Source organism: Oncorhynchus mykiss, chromosome 15 (genome assembly GCF_013265735.2).
Source record: "Oncorhynchus mykiss isolate Arlee chromosome 15, USDA_OmykA_1.1, whole genome shotgun sequence".
Taxonomy (NCBI): Eukaryota; Metazoa; Chordata; class Actinopteri; order Salmoniformes; family Salmonidae; genus Oncorhynchus; species Oncorhynchus mykiss.
Genome location: NC_048579.1, coordinates 1,307,491 through 1,329,328, shown reverse-complemented (window position 1 = coordinate 1,329,328; position 21,838 = coordinate 1,307,491). Strand labels below are relative to the sequence as shown.

Genomic DNA, 21,838 nt, shown 5'->3' with positions numbered 1-21,838 from the left:
CAGGGTCTAGGGTAGGGCCTAATGCAGGGTCTAGGGTAGGGCCTAAGGCAGGGTCTAGGGTGGGGCCTAAGGTAGGGGCAGGGTCTAGGGTGGGGCCTAAGGCAGGGTCTAGGGTAGGGCCTAAGGTAGGGGCAGGGTCTAGGGTAGGGCCTAAGGCAGGGTCTAGGGTAGGGCCTAAGGTAGGGGCAGGGTCTAGGGTAGGGCCTAATTCAGGGTCTAGGGTAGGGCCTAAGGTAGGGGCAAGGTCTAGGGTGGGGGCTATGGTAGGGGCAGGGCCTAGGGTAGGGCCTAAGGCAGGGCCTAGGGTAGGGCCTAGGGCAGGGCCTAGGGTAGGGCCTAAGGCAGGGTCTAGGGTAGGGCCTAAAGGAAGGGTCTAGGGTAGGGCCTAAGGCAGGGTCTAGGGTAGGGCCTAAGGCAGGGTCTAGGGTAGGGCCTAAGGCAGGGTCTAGGGTAGGGCCTAAGGCAGGGTCTAGGGTAAGGCCTAAGGCAGGGTCTAGGGTAGGGCCTAAGGCAGGGTCTAGGGTAGGGCCTAAGGCAGGGTCTAGGGTAGGGCCTAAGGTAGGGGCAGGGTCTAGGGTGGGGCCTATGGTAGGGGCAGGGTCTAGGGTAGGGCCAAAGGCAGGGTCTAGGGTAGGGCCTAAGGCAGGGTCTAGGGTAGGGCCTAAGGCAGGGTCTAGGGTAGGGCCAGGGTCTAGTGTAGGGCCTAAGGCAGGGTCTAGGGTAGGGCTTAAGGTAGGGGCTAGGGTCTAGGGTAGGGCCTAAGGTAGGGGCAGGGTCTAAGGTAGGGCCTAAGGCAGGGTCGAGGGTATGGCCTAAGGTAGGGGCAGGGTCTAGGGTAGGGCCTAAGGTAGGGGCAGGGTCTAGGGTAGGGCCTAATGCAGGGTCTAGGGTAGGGCCTAAGGCAGGGTCTAGGGTGGGGCCTAAGGTAGGGGCAGGGTCTAGGGTGGGGCCTAAGGCAGGGTCTAGGGTAGGGCCTAAGGTAGGGGCAGGGTCTAGGGTAGGGCCTAAGGCAGGGTCTAGGGTAGGGCCTAAGGTAGGGGCAGGGTCTAGGGTAGGGCCTAATTCAGGGTCTAGGGTAGGGCCTAAGGTAGGGGCAGGGTCTAGGGTGGGGGCTATGGTAGGGGCAGGGTCTAGGGTAGGGCCTAAGGCAGGGCCTAGGGTACGGCCTAAGGCAGGGCCTAGGGTAGGGCCTAAGGCAGGGTCTAGGGTAGGGCCTAAGGCAGGGTCTAGGGTAGGGCCTAAGGCAGGGGCAGGGTCTAGGGTAGGGCCTAGGGTAGGGCTTAAGGTAGGGGCAGGGTCTAGGGTGGGGCCTAAGGCAGGGTCTAGGGTAGGCCCTAAGGCAGGGTCTAGGGTAGGGCCTAAGGCAGGGTCTAGGGTAGGGCCTAAGGCAGGGTCTAGGGTAGGGCCTAAGGCAGGGTCTAGGGTAGGGCCTAAGGTAGGGGCAGGGTCTAGGGTGGGGCCTAAGGTAGGGTCTAGGGTAGGGCTTAAGGTAGGGGCAGGGTCTAGGGTGGGGCCTAAGGCAGGGTCTAGGGTAGGCCCTAAGGCAGGGTCTAGGGTAGGGCCTAAGGCAGGGTCTAGGGTAGGGCCTAAGGTAGGGGCAGGGTCTAGGGTGGGGCTTACGGTAGGGGCAGGGTCTAGGGTAGGGCCTAAGGGCAGGGTCTAGGGTAGGGCCTAAGGCAGGGTCTAGGGTAGGGCCTAAGGCAGGGGCAGGGTCTAGGGTAGGGCCTAGGGTAGGGCTTAAGGTAGGGGCAGGGTCTAGGGTGGGGCCTAAGGCAGGGTCTAGGGTAGGCCCTAAGGCAGGGTCTAGGGTAGGGCCTAAGGCAGGGTCTAGGGTAGGGCCTAAGGCAGGGTCTAGGGTAGGGCCTAAGGTAGGGGCAGGGTCTAGGGTGGGGCCTAAGGTAGGGTCTAGGGTAGGGCTTAAGGTAGGGGCAGGGTCTAGGGTGGGGCCTAAGGCAGGGTCTAGGGTAGGCCCTAAGGCAGGGTCTAGGGTAGGGCCTAAGGCAGGGTCTAGGGTAGGGCCTAAGGTAGGGGCAGGGTCTAGGGTGGGGCTTACGGTAGGGGCAGGGTCTAGGGTAGGGCCTAAGGGCAGGGTCTAGGGTAGGGCCTAGGAGCAGGGTCTAGGGTAGGGCCTAGGGGCAGGGTCTAGGGTAGGGCCTAGGGGCAGGGTCTAGGGTAGGGCCTAGGGGCAGGGTCTAGGGTAGGGCCTAGGGCAGGGTCTAGGGCAGGGCCTAAGGCAGGGTCTAGGGCAGGGCCTAAGGCAGGATCTAGGGTAGTGCCTAAGGCAGGGTCTAGGGTAGGACCTAAGGTAGGGGCAGGGTCTAGGGTAGGGGCCTAAGGCAGGGTTTAGGGTAGGGCCTAAGGTAGGGGCAGGGTCTAGGGTAGGGCCTAAGGGAGGGGCAGGGTCTAGGGTGGGGCCTAAGGGAGGGTCTAGGGTAGGGGCAGGGTCTAGGATAGGGCCTAAGGGAGGGGCAGGGTCTAGGGTAGGGCCTAAGGGAGGGGCAGGGTCTAGGGTAGGGACTAAGGCAGGGTCTAGGGTAAGGCCTAAGGCAGGGTCTAGGGTAGGGCTTAAGGTAAGGGCAGGGTCTAGGGTAGGGCCTAAGGCAGGGTCTAGGGTTGGGCCTAAGGTAGTGGCAGGGTCTAGGGTAGGGCCTAAGCCAGGGTCTAGGGTAGGGCTTAAGGTAGGGGCAGGGTCTAGGCTAGGGCCTAAGGCAGGGTCTAGGCTAGGGCCTAAGGCAGGGTCTAGGCTAGGGCCTAAGGCAGGGTCTAGGCTAGGGCCTAAGGCAGGGACTAGGCTAGGGCCTAAGGCAGGGTCTAGGGTAGGGCCTAAGGCAGGGACAGGGTCTAGGGTAGGGCCTAAGGCTGGGTCGAGGGTATGGCCTAAGGTAGGGGCAGGGTCTAGGGTAGGGCCTAAGGTAGGGGCAGGGTCTAGGGTAGGGCCTAATGCAGGGTCTAGGGTAGGGCCTAAGGCAGGGTCTAGGGTGGGGCCTAAGGTAGGGGCAGGGTCTAGGGTGGGGCCTAAGGCAGGGTCTAGGGTAGGGCCTAAGGTAGGGGCAGGGTCTAGGGTAGGGCCTAAGGCAGGGTCTAGGGTAGGGCCTAAGGCAGGGGCAGGGTCTAGGGTAGGGCCTAATTCAGGGTCTAGGGTAGGGCCTAAGGTGGGGCAGGGTCTAGGGTGGGGCCTAAGGTAGGGGCAGGGTCTAGGGTAGGGCCTAAGGCAGGGCCTAGGGTAGGGCCTAAGGCAGGGCCTAGGGTAGGGCCTAAGGCAGGGTCTAGGGTAGGGCCTAAGGCAGGGTCTAGGGTAGGGCCTAACGTAGGGGCAGGGTCTAGGGTAGGGCCTAAGGCAGGGTCTAGGGTAGGGCTTAAGGTAGGGGCAGGGTCTAGGGTGGGGCCTAAGGCAGGGTCTAGGGTAGGCCCTAAGGCAGGGTCTAGGGTAGGGCCTAAGGCAGGGTCTAGGGTAGGGCCTAAGGTAGGGGCAGGGTCTAGGGTGGGGCTTACGGTAGGGGCAGGGTCTAGGGTAGGGCCTAAGGGCAGGGTCTAGGGTAGGGCCTAGGGGCAGGGTCTAGGGTAGGGCCTAGGGGCAGGGTCTAGGGTAGGGCCTAGGGGCAGGGTCTAGGGTAGGGCCTAGGGGCAGGGTCTAGGGTAGGGCCTAGGGGCAGGGTCTAGGGTAGGGTCTAGGGCAGGGCCTAAGGCAGGGTCTAGGGCAGGGCCTAAGGCAGGATCTAGGGTAGTGTCTAAGGCAGGGTCTAGGGTAGGACCTAAGGTAGGGGCAGGGTCTAGGGTAGGATCTAAGGTAGGGGCAGGGTCTAGGGTAGGGGCCTAAGGCAGGGTTTAGGGTAGGGCCTAAGGTAGGGGCAGGGTCTAGGGTAGGGCCTAAGGGAGGGGCAGGGTCTAGGGTGGGGCCTAAGGCAGGGTCTAGGGTAGGGGCAGGGTCTAGGATAGGGCCTAAGGGAGGGGCAGGGTCTAGGGTAGGGCCTAAGGGAGGGGCAGGGTCTAGGGTAGGGACTAAGGCAGGGTCTAGGGTAAGGCCTAAGGCAGGGTCTAGGGTAGGGCGTAAGGTAGGGGCAGGGTCTAGGGTAGGGCCTAAGGCAGGGTCTAGGGTTGGGCCTAAGGTAGTGGCAGGGTCTAGGGTAGGGCCTAAGCCAGGGTCTAGGGTAGGGCTTAAGGTAGGGGCAGGGTCTAGGCTAGGGCCTAAGGTAGGGTCTAGGCTAGGGCCTAAGGCAGGGTCTAGGCTAGGGCCTAAGGCAGGGTCTAGGCTAGGGCCTAAGGCAGGGACTAGGCTAGGGCCTAAGGCAGGGTCTAGGGTAGGGCCTAAGGCAGGGACAGGGTCTAGGGTAGGGCCTAAGGCAGGGTCGAGGGTATGGCCTAAGGTAGGGGCAGGGTCTAGGGTAGGGCCTAAGGTAGGGGCAGGGTCTAGGGTAGGGCCTAATGCAGGGTCTAGGGTAGGGCCTAAGGCAGGGTCTAGGGTGGGGCCTAAGGTAGGGGCAGGGTCTAGGGTGGGGCCTAAGGCAGGGTCTAGGGTAGGGCCTAAGGTAGGGGCAGGGTCTAGGGTAGGGCCTAAGGCAGGGTCTAGGGTAGGGCCTAAGGCAGGGGCAGGGTCTAGGGTAGGGCCTAATTCAGGGTCTAGGGTAGGGCCTAAGGTGGGGCAGGGTCTAGGGTGGGGCCTAAGGTAGGGGCAGGGTCTAGGGTAGGGCCTAAGGCAGGGCCTAGGGTAGGGCCTAAGGCAGGGCCTAGGGTAGGGCCTAAGGCAGGGTCTAGGGTAGGGCCTAAGGCAGGGTCTAGGGTAGGGCCTAACGTAGGGGCAGGGTCTAGGGTAGGGCCTAAGGCAGGGTCTAGGGTAGGGCTTAAGGTAGGGGCAGGGTCTAGGGTGGGGCCTAAGGCAGGGTCTAGGGTAGGCCCTAAGGCAGGGTCTAGGGTAGGGCCTAAGGCAGGGTCTAGGGTAGGGCCTAAGGTAGGGGCAGGGTCTAGGGTGGGGCTTACGGTAGGGGCAGGGTCTAGGGTAGGGCCTAAGGCAGGGTCTAGGGTAGGGACTAAGGTAGGGGCAGGGTCTAGGGTGGGGCCTAAGGTAGGGTCTAGGGTAGGGCTTAAGGTAGGGGCAGGGTCTAGGGTGGGGCCTAAGGCAGGGTCTAGGGTAGGCCCTAAGGCAGGGTCTAGGGTAGGGCCTAAGGCAGGGTCTAGGGTAGGGCCTAAGGTAGGGGCAGGGTCTAGGGTAGGGCCTAAGGCAGGGTCTAGGGTAGGGCCTAAGGCAGGGTCTAGGGTAGGGCCTAAGGCAGGGTCTAGGGTAGGGCCTAAGGCAGGGTCTAGGGTAGGGCCTAAGGTAAGGGCAGGGTCTAGGGTAGGGCTTAAGGCAGGGACAGGGTCTAGGGTAGGGCCTAAGGCAGGGTCTAGGGTAGGGCCAGGGTCTAGTGTAGGGCCTAAGGCAGGGTCTAGGGTAGGGCTTAAGGTAGGGGCATGGTCTAGGGTAGGGCCTAAGGTAGGGGAAGGGTCTAGGGTAGGGCCTAAGGCAGGGTCGAGGGTATGGCCTAAGGTAGGGGCTAGGGTCTAGGGTAGGGCCTAAGGTAGGGGCAGGGTCTAGGATAGGGCCTAAGGCAGGGTCTAGGGTAGGGCTTAAGGCAGGGACAGGGTCTAGGGTAGGGCCTAAGGCAGGGTCTAGGGTAGGGCCAGGGTCTAGTGTAGGGCCTAAGGCAGGGTCTAGGGTAGGGCTTAAGGTAGGGGCATGGTCTAGGGTAGGGCCTAAGGTAGGGGAAGGGTCTAGGGTAGGGCCTAAGGCAGGGTCGAGGGTATGGCCTAAGGTAGGGGCTAGGGTCTAGGGTAGGGCCTAAGGTAGGGGCAGGGTCTAAGGTAGGGCCTAAGGCAGGGTCGAGGGTATGGCCTAAGGTAGGGGCAGGGTCTAGGGTAGGGCCTAAGGTAGGGGCAGGGTCTAGGGTAGGGCCTAATGCAGGGTCTAGGGTAGGGCCTAAGGCAGGGTCTAGGGTGGGGCCTAAGGTAGGGGCAGGGTCTAGGGTGGGGCCTAAGGCAGGGTCTAGGGTAGGGCCTAAGGTAGGGGCAGGGTCTAGGGTAGGGCCTAAGGCAGGGTCTAGGGTAGGGCCTAAGGTAGGGGCAGGGTCTAGGGTAGGGCCTAATTCAGGGTCTAGGGTAGGGCCTAAGGTAGGGGCAGGGTCTAGGGTGGGGCCTAAGGTAGGGGCAGGGTCTAGGGTAGGGCCTAAGGCAGGGCCTAGGGTAGGGCCTAAGGCAGGGTCTAGGGTAGGGCCTAAGGCAGGGTCTAGGGTAGGGCCTAAGGTAGGGGCAGGGTCTAGGGTAGGGCCTAAGGCAGGGTCTAGGGTAGGGCTTAAGGTAGGGGCAGGGTCTAGAGTGGGGCCTAAGGCAGGGTCTAGGGTAGGCCCTAAGGCAGGGTCTAGGGTAGGGCCTAAGGCAGGGTCTAGGGTAGGGCCTAAGGTAGGGGCAGGGTCTAGGGTGGGGCTTACGGTAGGGGCAGGGTCTAGGGTAGGGCCTAAGGCAGGGTCTAGGGTAGGGCCTAAGGTAGGGGCAGGGTCTAGGGTGGGGCCTAAGGTAGGGTCTAGGGTAGGGCTTAAGGTAGGGGCAGGGTCTAGGGTGGGGCCTAAGGCAGGGTCTAGGGTAGGCCCTAAGGCAGGGTCTAGGGTAGGGCCTAAGGCAGGGTCTAGGGTAGGGCCTAAGGTAGGGGCAGGGTCTAGGGTGGGGCTTACGGTAGGGGCAGGGTCTAGGGTAGGGCCTAAGGCAGGGTCTAAGGTAGGGCCTAAGGTAGGGGCAGGGTCTAGGGTAGGGCCTAAGGCAGGGTCTAGGGTAGGGCCTAAGGCAGGGTCTAGGGTAGGGCCTAAGGCAGGGTCTAGGGTAGGGCCTAAGGCAGAGTCTAGGGTAGGACCTAAGGCAGGGTCTAGGGTAGGGCCTAAGGTAGGGGCAGGGTCTAGGGTAGGGCCTAATGCAGGGTCTAGGGTAGGGCCTAAGGCAGGGTCTAGGGTAGGGCCTAAGGTAGGGGCAGGGTCTAGGGTGGGGCATAAGGTAGGGGCAGGGTCTAGGGTAGGGCCTAAGGCAGGGTCTAGGGTAGGGCCTAAGGTAGGGGCAGGGTCTAGGGTGGGGCTTACGGTAGGGGCAGGGTCTAGGGTAGGGCCTAAGGCAGGGTCTAAGGTAGGGCCTAAGGTAGGGGCAGGGTCTAGGGTAGGGCCTAAGGCAGGGTCTAGGGTAGGGCCTAAGGCAGGGTCTAGGGTAGGGCCTAAGGCAGGGTCTAGGGTAGGGCCTAAGGCAGAGTCTAGGGTAGGACCTAAGGCAGGGTCTAGGGTAGGGCCTAAGGTAGGGGCAGGGTCTAGGGTAGGGCCTAATGCAGGGTCTAGGGTAGGGCCTAAGGCAGGGTCTAGGGTAGGGCCTAAGGTAGGGGCAGGGTCTAGGGTGGGGCATAAGGTAGGGGCAGGGTCTAGGGTAGGGCCTAAGGCAGGGTCTAGGGTAGGGCCTAAGGCAGGGTCTAGGGTGGGGCCTAAGGCAGGGTCTAGGCTAGGGCCTAAGGCAGGGTCTAGGGTAGGGCCTAAGGCAGAGTATAGGGTAGGGCCTAAGGCAGGGTCTAGGGTAGGGCCTAAGGTAGGGGCGTAAGATATGTACCTGTTTGTACAGCAAGGTCCTGGGCTTGGGTTTGTGGCTACTGCTGTCGTGTTGCTGGGCGTAGCAGCGACCCAGAGCTGCCAGGTCCTTCATGATGGAGTTCAGCGCCTCCTCGTCATCTAGAGGAACACAGGGAGACAGAGAAATGTTACAAACAACGCTCTACTACAAAGTCACATCAATTAGGGAACAAATAGACAGACAGACATGTTATAGAGATGTCCTACATACAGTTGAAGTCAGAAGTTTACATACACTTTGTCTTGTTAACATACTATGGTTTTGGCAAGTCGGTTAGGACATCTACTTTGTGCATGACACAAGTAATTTTTACAACAATTGTTTACAGACAGACTATTTCACTTATAATTCACTGTATCACAATTCCAGTGGGTCAGAAGTTTACATACACTAAGTTGACTGTGCCTTTAAAGAGCTTGGAAAATTCCAGAAAATGATGTCATGGCTTTAGAAGCTTCTGACAGGCTAATTGACATCATTTGAGTCAATTGGAGGTGCACCTGTGGATGTATTTCAAGGCCTACCTTCAAACTCAGGTACAAAAGTATCTATTTCCACAGTAAAACGAGTCCTATATCGAAAGTACCTGAAAGGCCGCTCAGCAAGGAAGAAGCCACTGCTCCAAAACCGCCATAAAAAAGCCAGACTACGGTTTGCAACTGCACATGGGGACAAAGACTGTACTTTTTGGAGAAATGTCCTCTGGTCTGATGAAACTTTTTGGCCATAATGACCATCGTTATGTTTAGAGGAAAAAGGGGGAGGCTTGCAAGCCGAAGAACACCATCCCAACCATGAAGCACAGACGTGTTTGTGTTGAGTGCGTGTGCTGCTGCATGGGATAACATGGGAAACAGGCTGAGTGTGTGTGTGCTGTAGGACATGTTGTTGTCATGCTACTCACCCATGTTTACTGTCATCATCAGGAAGTGATCTTGTTGAATTTCGTGCTCAACTCCTCCGGTCGGCTCCGAGCTCAACTCCTCCGGTCGGCTCCGAGCTCAACTCCTCCGGTCGGGTAAAGTCTTCACCCTGAGAGAAAGGACAAACCCACAGGTGTAAAGTACATGGACCACATTACAATACAAGGGTCTTTATCAATAGGATGCTCATCTCATGTCCTCTATCGATGTTCTTCAGCCCTACACTGTGTTACTAGTCGTCAGGCACTTCCATCCCTACAGGGATAACACGTCGTGGTCGAGCTGGACAATACGTCCACGGTGGCAGACATCGACCACCAAGGAGGAATACACTCCTGTCAACTTCACTTGCTACGGAGCAGCGATCAGAGGTCTCTCAGAGGTACACCTGCCAGGCAGACTGAACCGAGATGCGGATTTACTGTCGCGAGGGAACCCTCTGCCAGGGGTGTGGCGATTTCATCCCGAAATCGTCGAGGTGATGTGGGGGCGTTGACATGACCCCCCCCTCCTCCTTACTAGACATGACCCCCCCCCCCCTCCTCCTCTGGACCAGACATGACCCCCCTCCTCTGGACCAGACATGACCCCCCCCCCCCTCCCCTCCTCCTTACCAGACATGACCCCCCCCCCCTCCCCTCCTCCTTACCAGACATGACCCCCCCCCCCCTCCCCTCCTCCTTACCAGACATGACCCCCCCTCTCCTCCCTCCTTACCAGACATGCCCCCCCCTCTCCTCCCTCCTTACCAGACATGCCCCCCTCTCCTCCCTCCTTACCAGACATGCCCCCCTCTCCTCCCTCCTTACCAGACATGCCCCCCTCTCCTCCCTCCTTACCAGACATGCCCCCCTCTCCTCCCTCCTTACCAGACATGCCCCCCTCTCCTCCCTCCTTACCAGACATGCCCCCCTCTCCTCCCTCCTTACCAGACATGCCCCCCTCTCCTCCCTCCTTACCAGACATGCCCCCCTCTCCTCCCTCCTTACCAGACATGCCCCCCTCTCCTCCCTCCTTACCAGACATGCCCCCCTCTCCTCCCTCCTTACCAGACATGCCCCTCCTCCTTCTCCTTACCAGACATGCCCCTCCTCCTTACCAGACATGCTCCTCCTCCTTACCAGACATGCCCCTCCTCCTTACCAGACATGCTCCTCCTCATTACCAGACATGACCCCCCCCCCTCCTCCTTACCAGACATGCACCCCCCCTCCTTACCAGACATGACCCCCCTCCTCCTCATTACCAGACATGCCCCCCCCCCTCCTTACCAGACATGACCCCCCTCCTCCTCATTACCAGACATGCCCCTCCTCCTTACCAGACATGCCCCCCCTCCTCCTTACCAGACATGCCTCCCCCCTCCTCCTTACCAGACATGCCCCTCCTCCTTACCAGACATGCCCCTCCTCCTTACCAGACATGCCCCTCCTCCTTACCAGACATGCCCCTCCTCCTTACCAGACATGCCCCTCCTCCTTACCAGACATGCCCCTCCTCCTTACCAGACATGCCCCTCCTCCTTACCAGACATGCCCCTCCTCCTTACCAGAGATGACCCCCCTCCTCCTCATTACCAGACATGCTCCTCCTCATTACCAGACATGACTCCCCCTCCTCTGGACCAGACATGACCCCCCCCCCCCCCCCTCCTCCTTACCAGACATGCCCCTCCTCCTTACCAGAGATGACCCCCCTCCTCCTCATTACCAGACATGCTCCTCCTCATTACCAGACATGACTCCCCCTCCTCTGGACCAGACATGACCCCCCCCCTCCTCCTCATTACCAGACATGCCCCCTCCCTCCTTACCAGACATGCCTCCCCCCTCCTCCTTACCAGACATGCCTCTCCTCCTTACCAGACATGCCCCCCCCCCCCCCCCCCCCCCTTACCAGACATGCCCCCCCCTCCTTACCAGACATGACCCCCATCCTCCTCATTACCAGACATGCCCCCCCCCTCCTTACCAGACATGCCCCCCCCCCCTCCTTACCAGACATGACCCCCCCCCCTCCCCCCCTCCTTACCAGACATGCCAAACACCTTACCAGACATGCCCCCCCCCTCCTCCTCCTTACCAGACATGCCCCCCCTCCTGCTCCTTACCAGACATTGACCCCCCCCCTCCTCACCAGAAATTTCCCCCCCCCTTACCAGACATTGAACCCCCCTTCCTCCTTACCAGACATGACCCCCCTCCTCCTCCTTACCAGACATGCCCCCCCCCCCTAAAGGGAACACTTAAACAACAACACATGTAACTCCAAGTCAATCACACTTCTGTGAAATCAAACTGTCCACTTAGGAAGCAACACTGATTGACAATAAATTTCACATGCTGTTGTGCAAATGGAATAGACAACAGGTGGAAATTATAGGCAATTAGCAAGACACCCCCAATAAAGGAGTGGTTCTGCAGGTGGTGACCACAGACCACTTCTCAGTTCCTATGCTTCCTGGCTGATGTTTTGGTCACTTTTGAATGCTGGCGGTGCTTTCATTCTAGAGGAAGCATGAGACGGAGTCTACAACATGTAGTGTCCAGAGCATGGAGGCACTACCAGGAGACAGGCCAGTACATCAGGAGACGTGGAGGAGGCCGTAGGAGGGCAACAACCCAGCAGCAGGACCGCTACCTCCGCCTTTGTGCAAGGAGCAGGAGGAGCACTGCCAGAGCCCTGCAAAATGACCTCCAGCAGGCCACAAATGTGAATGTGTCTGCTCAAACGGTCAGAAACAGACTCCATGAGGGTGGAATGAGGGCCCGACGTCCACAGGTGGGGGTTGTGCTTACAGCCCAACACCGTGCAGGACATTTGGCATTTGCCAGAGAACACCAAGATTGGCAAATTCGCCACTGGCGCCCTGTGCTCTTCACAGATGAAAGCAGGTTCACACTGAGCACATGTGACAGACGTGACAGAGTCTGGAGACGCCGTGGAGAACGTTCTGCTGCCTGCAACATCCTCCAGCATGACCGGTTTGGCGGTGGGTCAGTCATGGTGTGGGGTGGTATTTCTTTGGGGGGGCCGCACAGCCCTCCATGTGCTCGCCAGATGTAGCCTGACTGCCATTATGTACCGAGATGAGATCCTCAGACCCCTTGTGAGACCATATGCTGGTGCGGTTGGCCCTGGGTTCCTCCTAATGCAAGACAATGCTAGATCTCATGTGGCTGGAGTGTGTCAGCAGTTCCTGCAAGAGGAAGGAATTGATGCTATGGACTGGCCCGCCCGTTCCCCAGACCTGAATCCAATTGAGCACATCTGGTACATCATGTCTCGCTCCATCCACCAACGCCATGTTGCACCACAGACTGTCCAGGAGTTGGCGGATGCTTTAGTCCAGGTCTGGGAGGAGATCCCTCAGGAGATCATCCGCCACCTTATCAGGAGCATGCCCAGGCGTTGTAGGGAGGTCATACAGGCACGTGGAGGCCACACACACTACTGAGCCTCATTTTGACTTGTTTTAAGGACATTACATCAAAGTTGGATCAGCCTGTAGTGTGGTGTTCCACTTTAATTTTGAGTGCGACTCCAAATCCAGACCTCCATGGGTTGATAAATTTGATTTCCATGGATCATTTTTGTGTGATTTTGTTGTCAGCACATTCAACTATGTAAAGAAAAAATATTTAATAAGAATATTTCATTCATTCAGATCTAGGATGTGTTATTTTAGTGTTCCCTTTATTTTTTTTGAGCAATGTAGTACAGATATATAGTACAGTCCATATATATAGTACAGATATAGTACAGTCCATATATATATAGTACAGTCCATACTATACTATATTGACCAAATACTTATTTTCCACCATAATTTGCAAATAAATTCATTAAAAATCCTACAATGTGATTTTCTGGATTTTTTTTACAGGTCTCTCTCATCTTTTTAAGTGGGAGAACTTGCACAATTGGTGGCTGACTAAATACTTTTTTGCCCCACTGTATATAGTTAACAGATCATGAGGTATAATGACACTGGTGTAATCTGTATTATACATATATATAGTTAACAGATTATAGGGTCTGACAGGAAGCATATGTAGGTCTAGAAGGGTCTAAAATGGCCACTTTCATCAGGATTTAAATGGTTTGTGATACAAGTGTAAAAGGCATTTCAAACATCCTTTACTCCCAATTAAGTTTGTGAGAGAACTGCCAGAACAATCTGAGATACCGAAAATATTTCCATCTCCAGCTGGCGTGGAATCGCCCAGATGTGACGCTAATCTGTATCAGCGTGGGCTTCACTTCCTGGAAGGAGAGCTGGAGAACGTAATGGAATCATTAGTAAGGGGTGTGGTTAGAACTCTGGCTACTCACGACCACCACTACCTCACACACTGACGTATGCCGCTTCCTTCCGCGCTGCACTCCGACAGCCAGGGATGACACCACCACTTGGAATGAGTTGTCATTTGAAGAAAGTGGTTTTGTTACGGGACATGAGAGCCTCTAACAGGACTGACAAAGTAAAAAGTGAATAGATTCACATGGGATTGATCGAGGGGGAATAAAAAGGTTTCACACACACGTCCCTCACATACACAAATGCATGGGCGCACGCATGCGCACGGTGACCAACACACACACGTTCTTTCAGCTCTCTTACATCACTCATTAAATAAACATTTCTTTATCTGTCTCTCAGGGTATTTCCCCACTCCTCTCATCAGAGCAGAACAGTGGAGAGGCAGACAGAGAGGCAGACACACACACACAGAGAGAGAGAGGCAGAGAGAGAGGCACAGAGAGAGAGAGGCACAGAGAGAGAGAGAGGCAGAGACAAAGAGAGAGGCAGAGACAAAGAGAGAGGCAGAGACAAAGAGAGAGGCAGACACACACACAGAGAGAGAGAGAGAGAGAGAGAGAGAGAGAGAGAGAGAGAGAGAGAGAGAGAGAGGCAGAGACAAAGAGAGAGAGAGGCAGAGAGAGAGAGAGAGGCAGAGAGAGAGAGAGAGGCAGACAGAGAGAGAGAGGCAGAGAGAGAGAGAGAGAGAGAGAGAGAGAGAGAGAGAGAGAGAGGCAGAGAGAGAGAGAGAGGCAGAGAGAGAGAGAGGCAGAGAGAGAGAGGCAGAGAGAGAGAGAGAGGCAGAGAGAGAGAGAGGCAGAGAGAGAGAGAGAGGCAGAGAGAGAGAGAGAGGCAGAGAGAGAGAGAGAGGCAGAGAGAGAGAGAGGCAGAGAGAGAGAGAGAGGCAGAGAGAGAGAGAGAGGCAGAGAGAGAGAGGCAGAGAGAGAGAGGCAGAGAGAGAGGCAGAGAGAGAGAGGCAGAGAGAGAGAGGCAGAGAGAGAGAGGCAGAGAGAGAGAGGCAGAGAGAGAGAGAGAGAGAGGCAGAGAGAGAGAGGCAGAGAGAGAGAGGCAGAGAGAGAGAGAAAGCAAGACAAAAAGGCAGAGAGAGATGAGATAGATTGAGAGAGCGACAGAGAAAGAACAAGTTAGTTCTCTCTTTAACTGCATCCCCCACCAGCTCTGAACACCATGACATCATGTTTACATAATTATTCTCAGAAGGAGCCACAAGAAAACATCTCTCCTCCCCTCCTCAGGAACCAAGAAAACATCTCTCCTCCACCAGAGCCAAGACAACACACATCTCTCCCCTCCTCCAGAACCAAGACAACATCTCTCCTCCCCTCTCTACCCTCCTCTCCTCCAGAACCAAGAAAATCTCTCCTCTCCCTCCCCCAGAGCCAAGACAACAGACCTCTCCCCTCCCTCCCCTCCCCTCCTCCAGAACCAAGAAAACATCTCTACTCTCCTCTCCTTCAGAACAAAGAAAACATCTCTCCTCTCCCTGCCCCAGAGCCAAGACAACACACATCTCTCCCCTCCCTCCCTCCCCTCCTCCAGAACCAAGACAACATATCTACTCCCCTCTCTACCCTCCCCTCCTCCAGAACCAAGAAAATCTCTCCTCTCCCTCCCCCAGAGCCAAGACAACACACTTCTCCCCTCCCTGCCCTCCTCCAGAACCAAGAAAACATCTCTACCCTCCCTGCCCTCCTCCAGAACCAAGAAAACATCTCTCCTTCCCTCTCTACTCTCCTTCAGAACCAAGAAAACATCTATCCTCTCCCTCCCCCAGAGCCAAGACAACACATCTCTCCTCCCCTCTCTCCTCTCCTCCAGAACCAAGAAAACATCTCTACCCTCCCTGCCCTCCTCCAGAACCAAGAAAACATCTCTGCCCTCCCTGCCCTCCTCCAGAACCAAGAAAACATCTCTGCCCTCCCTGCCCTCCTCCAGAACCAAGAAAACATCTCTGCCCTCCCTGCCCTCCTCCAGAACCAAGAAAACATCTCTACCCTCCCTGCCCTCCTCCAGAACCAAGAAAACATATCTCCTCCCCGCTCTACCCTCCTCTCCCCCAGAGCCAAGACAACATCTCTACCCTCCTCTCCCCCAGAGCCAAGACAAATCTATTCTGATTATAAAAGTTAACATGTTTGTCACAATTCCAGAACACTCTGTTTCCATTCTCCAATAAGGCAGCCTGCAACACACAAAACACACGTCAACAAACAGACCAGAGAGAGACAGAGAGAGAGAGAGAGAGAGAGACAGAGAGAGAGTTGACGCTAACCAATAAAACCAGGCCTCTTGTTGGGAGTGCCAGAGAGTTTTGCGATGAAGATTACATACAGATGACATAATTGGAAAAACTGGAGACCCACTACCAGTGTATTACAGACTGGAGACCCACTACCAGTGTATTACAGACTGGAGACCCACTACCAGTGTATTACAGACTGGAGACCCACTACCAGTGTATTACAGACTGGAGACCCACTACCAGTGTATTACAGACTGGAGACCCACTACCAGTATATTACAGACTGGAGACCCACTACCAGTATATTACAGACTGGAGACCCACTACCAGTGTATTACAGACTGGAGACCCACTACCAGTGTATTACAGACTGGAGACCCACTACCAGTGTATTACAGACTGGAGACCCACTACCAGTGTATTACAGACTGGAGACCCACTACCAGTGTATTACAGACTGGAGACCCACTACCAGTGTATTACAGACTGGAGACCCACTACCAGTGTATTACAGACTGGAGACCCACTACCAGTGTATTACAGACTGGAGACCCACTACCAGTGTATTACAGACTGGAGACCCACTACCAGTGTATTACAGACTGGAGACCCACTACCAGTGTATTACAGACTGGAGACCCACTACCAGTGTATTACAGACTGGAGACCCACTACCAGTGTATTACAGACTGGAGACCCACTACCAGTGTATTACAGACTGGAGACCCACTACCAGTGTATTACAGACTGGAGACCCACTACCAGTGTATTACAGACTGGAGACCCACTACCAGTGTATTACAGACTGGAGACCCACTACCAGTGTATTACAGACTGGAGACCCACTACCAGTGTATTACAGACTGGAGACCCACTACCAGTGTATTACAGACTGGAGACCCACTACCAGTGTATTACAGACTGGAGACCCACTACCAGTGTATTACAGACTGGAGACCCACTACCAGTGTATTACAGACTGGAGACCCACTACCAGTGTATTACAGACTGGAGACCCACTACCAGTGTATTACAGACTGGAGACCCACTACCAGTGTATTACAGACTGGAGACCCACTACCAGTGTATTACAGACTGGAGACCCACTACCAGTGTATTACAGACTGGAGACCCACTACCAGTGTATTACAGACTGGAGACCCACTACCAGTGTATTACAGACTGGAGACCCACTACCAGTGTATTACAGACTGGAGACCCACTACCAGTGTATTACAGACTGGAGACCCACTACCAGTGTATTACAGACTGGAGACCCACTACCAGTGTATTACAGACTGGAGACCCACTACCAGTGTATTACAGACTGGAGACCCACTACCAGTGTATTACAGACTGGAGACCCACTACCAGTGTATTACAGACTGGAGACCCACTACCAGTGTATTACAGACTGGAGACCCACTACCAGTGTATTACAGACTGGAGACCCACTACCAGTGTATTACAGACTGGAGACCCACTACCAGTGTATTACAGACTGGAGACCCACTACCAGTGTATTACAGACTGGAGACCCACTACCAGTGTATTACAGACTGGAGACCCACTACCAGTGTATTACAGACTGGAGACCCACTACCAGTGTATTACAGACTGGCGACCCACTACCAGTGTATTACAGACTGGAGACCCACTACCAGTGTATTACAGACTGGAGACCCACTACCAGTGTATTACAGACTGGAGACCCACTACCAGTGTATTACAGACTGGAGACCCACTACCGTATTAGAGACCGGAGACCCACTACCAGTGTATTACAGACTGGAGACCCACTACCAGTGTATTACAGACTGGAGACCCACTACCAGTGTATTACAGACTGGAGACCTACTACCAGTGTATTACAGACTGGAGACCCACTACCAGTATATTACAGACTGGAGACCCACTACCAGTGTATTACAGACTGGAGACCCACTACCAGTGTATTACAGACTGGAGACCAACTACCGTATTACAGACTGGAGACCCACTACCAGTGTATTACAGACTGGAGACCCACTACCAGTGTATTACAGACTGGAGACCCACTACCAGTGTATTACAGACTGGAGACCCACTACCGGTGTATTACAGACAGGAGACCCACTACCAGTGTATTACAGACTGGAGACCCACTACCAGTGTATTACAGACTGGAGACCCACTACCAGTGTATTACAGACTGGAGACCCACTACCAGTGTATTACAGACTGGAGACCCACTACCGGTGTATTACAGACTGGAGACCCACTACCAGTGTATTACAGACTGGAGACCCACTACCGGTGTATTACAGACTGGAGACCCACTACCAGTGTATTACAGACTGGAGACCCACTACCAGTGTATTACAGACTGGAGACCCACTACCAGTGTATTACAGACTGGAGACCCACTACCAGTATATTACAGACTGGAGACCCACTACCAGTGTATTACAGACTGGAGACCCACTACCAGTATATTACAGACTGGAGACCCACTACCAGTGTATTACAGACTGGAGACCCACTACCAGTATATTACAGACTGGAGACCCACTACCAGTGTATTACAGACTGGAGACCCACTACCAGTATATTACAGACTGGAGACCCACTACCGTATTAGAGACTGGCGACCCGCTACCGTATTACAGACCGGTGACCAACTAGTGTATTACAGACCGGTGACCAACTAGTGTATTACAGACCGGTGACCAACTAGTGTATTACAGACCGGTGACCAACTAGTGTATTACAGACTGGCGACCCACTACCGTATTAGAGACTGGCGACCCACTACCGTATTACAGACCGGTGACCAACTAGTGTATTACAGACCGGTGACCAACTAGTGTATTACAGACCGGTGACCAACTAGTGTATTACAGACCGGTGACCAACTAGTGTATTACAGACTGGAGACTAAATAGTTTATTAGAGATTGAAATCTAAATACTAAACTAAGTGTCCAAAACATTAGGAACACCTGCTCTTTCCATTACATAGACTGACCAGGTGAATCCAGACTGAACATGTGATGATGTTCCTAATGTTTTGTACGCAGTGTTTAATACTATATTACAAGTATAAATATTAGATGACCAATTCAGTTGTACGGCACAATAGTTAATCTCGCAGCGTTCATACGAAAACATAAAAACTCAGACTGGAGTAAAACCCATCTGTCAAGACGCAGACAGACTAACAAAGGAACCTAGTAGGCTAGCAGATCATCATAGTAACAGACACATTCACAATAATCACACCGACGTTCTCCAGTCAGATACAGTAGAAGATTGATCTGAGAACCCTGATAGAACCCTGCTGTCTACCATCTCTCTGGCTGAGTAGAAACATCTTTCCCCCCTGATAGAACCCTGCTGTCTACCATCTCTCTGGCTGAGTAGAAACATCTTTCCCCTGATAGAACCCTGCTGTCTACCATCTCTCTGGCTGAGTAGAAACATCTTTCCCCCCTGATAGAACCCTGCTGTCTACCATCTCTCTGGCTGAGTAGAAACATCTTTCCCCCCTGATAGAACCCTGCTTGTCTACCATCTCTCTGGCTGAGTAGAAACATCTTTCCCCCCTGATAGAACCCTGCTGTCTACCATCTCTCTGGCTGAGTAGAAACATCTCCCCCTGAGATGAAACTAACAGGCCATCTATAGATTAGAGCTGTTCTTTCCATTACACTAGGATGTTGGTGACATGTTATCACAAACACATTCATTGTGTTATTCCTCCCATATTAAGCTATGCAGAGCAGGACTTGGGTAAATTCCAGGTGACAAGAGATGCTAGTTAGGAACGGCACAGTCTCATGATTCGGTTTATTTTTGAAAGCTTCCTCATGGAAAAACACCCATCTTAGGACAAGTTATCTTCATCCTAGAGTCATTTCAGGAAGGTTAACAGAAATTCAAAAAATAAATATTTGAAAAAAAAGCGCCATATTTTTTCAATGACTTTTCAATAAACTGAAAAGTCAATTTCTGAAGTTTAAATTCAAATCACTTCTTGAATTGACCCTACTGCAGCGGCTTATACGGTCTCATCGCTGCTACTCCCCAACGGGCTCGGGAGAGGCGAAGGTCGAGTGATGCGTCCTCCTAAACATGTCCCTCCTAACCGCGCTTCTTAACACCCGCCAGCTTAACCCGGAAGCCAGCCGCACCAATGTGTCGGAGGAAACACTGTTCAACTGACAACCGGGGTTCAACCTGCAGGCGCACGACCCGCCACAAGGAGTCGCTAGAGCGCGATGAGCCAAGGAAACCCCCCCCTACGGCAAAACCCTCTCCAAACCCAGACGACGCTGGGCCAATTGTGGTACCGCCCTATCGGACCTCCGGTCACCACCGGTTGTGACACAGCCTGAGATCGACCGTGGGTCTGTAGTGACGCCTCAAGCGCTGAGATGCAGTGCCTTAGACCGCTGCACTACTCGGGAGGCCAGGTTGCTCCACTTTTATCAAGGGGCTCAACACGTGTGCCATGAAAACACCCCCCCCCCCTCAAACCAGGTGCCTCCTCCCACCTGATCTTGCCTACTCCCACCTGATCTTGCCTCCTCCCACCTGATCTTGCCTCCTCCCACCTGATCTTGCCTCCTCCCACCTGATCTTGCCTCCTCCTGACTGCCTTACAAGCTTTTTATTTTCATCGTTAGAGCGGCCAGTGGAGTATCTGGCCAACATAACGGATAGTCTGTGGCTCTAGTCTCTGCTGCTGCAGTGAAATTAATTTATAGAACAATGGGTTCCTTGTGGTTAAATGACTCCACAGCTCTCCAAAAGACAAACCTTTTTTAAAAAGTAAAACAGCCTTTTCTAAAGAACGTTATCTACCTTCCTGTTGTTTTCTGTAGCGTTTAATTATTTAAAATCTGTTCCTTTTCCCTCCAACATTCTATTAGGTTTGGCTTTGGACTGAGGGAATGCAAAATCAGAAATGATGTTTGGGGTTTTCAAGCGCAAATGAACGCTGTGACACCACTATTACGTCATGCTGTCATCTAGAGACAAATGGAGCTACCAGCTGCTTTCCTTGAAAAATAGTTGGCAACAGTGACTGAACTCTGCTGTGCTGAACTCTGCTGTGCTGTGCTGAACTCTGCTGTGCTGAGCTGTGCTGTGCTGTGCTGAACTCTGCTGTGCTGTGCTGTGCTGAACTCTGCTGTGCTGTGCTGTGCTGAACTCTGCTGTGCTGTGCTGAACTCTGCTGTGCTGTGCTGAACCCTGCTGTGCTGTGCTGTGCTGAACCCTGCTGTGCTGTGCTGAACTCTGCTGTGCTGTGCTGAACTCTGCTGTGCTGTGCTGAACTCTGCTGTGCTGTGCTGAACTCTGCTGTGCTGTGCTGAACTCTGCTGTGCTGTGCTGAACTCTGCTGTGCTGTGCTGAACTTTGATGTCCAAACTTGTATAACTTAGACATCTATGATTGGATCAGATTTGGTCTGGTCCGGACCAACCAAATGTGGTCATGTTTAGGGGCGGAGCTCATTAAAACAAGCCCGTGTGCAGAATAACACCGAAATTTGCAAAAGGAGGATATTGTATATTTCTACCTTTGTACCTATTTAGGAAGCATCACCACGAGGAGAATGACATTCATATCCATCATTATGTGTTGCTGTGTACTACAGATCAGGGACCCATGATGACATTCATATCCATCATTATGTGTTGCTGTGAACTACAGATCAGGGACCCATGATGACATTCATATCCATCATTATGTGTTGCTGTGAACTACAGATCAGGGACCCATGATGACATTCATATCCATCATTATGTGTTGCTGTGAACTACAGATCAGGGACCCATGATGACATTCATATCCATCATTATGTGTTGCTGTGAACTACAGATCAGGGACCCACGATGACATTCCGTTACCATAATTCCGTTAACGGGTGTAAAATCCACTTCTCTTACTGTAGTTCAGACATCTTTAAATTAATCTTAATTCGCAGCAAATATTTAAACTGGGTTTTTAGAAAACATAGACTGAAATTCTGTTATCAAACTTTGAATTTGCACAGTTCTTCAAGTAAATGCATTCCAGTAAAATGTATTTTAGTAAAATGTTTAAATTGTTAAAAGTCCTCCTTGTGCATGGAGTTGTATAGTTTGTTAAACTTTTAAATCAATGCCTCTTGTTTGGTGTCTCAGCGCAATGCAATTACCGTGGGGGTGGTGTCTGGTCACTAGGGACGAGCAGACTCCGGTGATGTCACCAGAGGAGAGGCTACAGTACCGGGGACACGCAGTAGAACTAAACACTGTTACCACGGAGACAGAAGCCTAAACACTCCAGCTCATGACTATCCTAACTCCTCAGAGGAGAACGCTCTCTTTCTCTTCCTCTGAATCAGATGGTTACTCACGCAGAAGCCACGGGGAGATTGTGGTGAGAGTTCATAGCAAGGCTAAAGAAAACACTGCTGTTCTCCCCCTAGAAAGTTAAGTGTCAGCGTCTCTAGAAAGACTAAATCTATTCAAAGACCCTGGAAATATACTGAAAAAAATAGCAATGCAACATTTAAGATGTCACTGAGTTACAGTTCTTAAGAAAATCTGTTCATTTAAATGCATTGATTAGGCCCTAATCTATGGATTTTACATAACTGGCGATACAGGTATGCACCTTTAAAAAATGGCATTGGCATGGATCAGAAAACCAGTCAGTATCTGGTGTGATCAGAAAACCAGTCAGTATCTGGTGTGAC

The 21,838-nt window shown here is 53.8% G+C and overlaps 1 protein-coding gene across 2 annotated transcripts in view; it reads right to left on the bottom strand.

Annotated features, from left to right (window-relative positions):
- The window catches only part of map3k22 (mitogen-activated protein kinase kinase kinase 22), a 103,651-nt gene that overhangs the window by 74,962 nt on the left and 6,851 nt on the right, over window positions 1-21,838 (bottom strand). For both annotated transcript variants that reach the window (XM_036945633.1, XM_036945634.1), the window contains exons 3-4: window positions 8,528-8,655; window positions 7,603-7,721 (exon numbers count right to left, since the gene is read on the bottom strand). In XM_036945633.1, coding sequence (XP_036801528.1) covers window positions 7,603-7,721; window positions 8,528-8,546 — 138 coding nt within the window. In that variant the 5' untranslated portion in view covers window positions 8,547-8,655. The remainder of the gene's footprint in view (window positions 1-7,602; window positions 7,722-8,527; window positions 8,656-21,838) is intronic.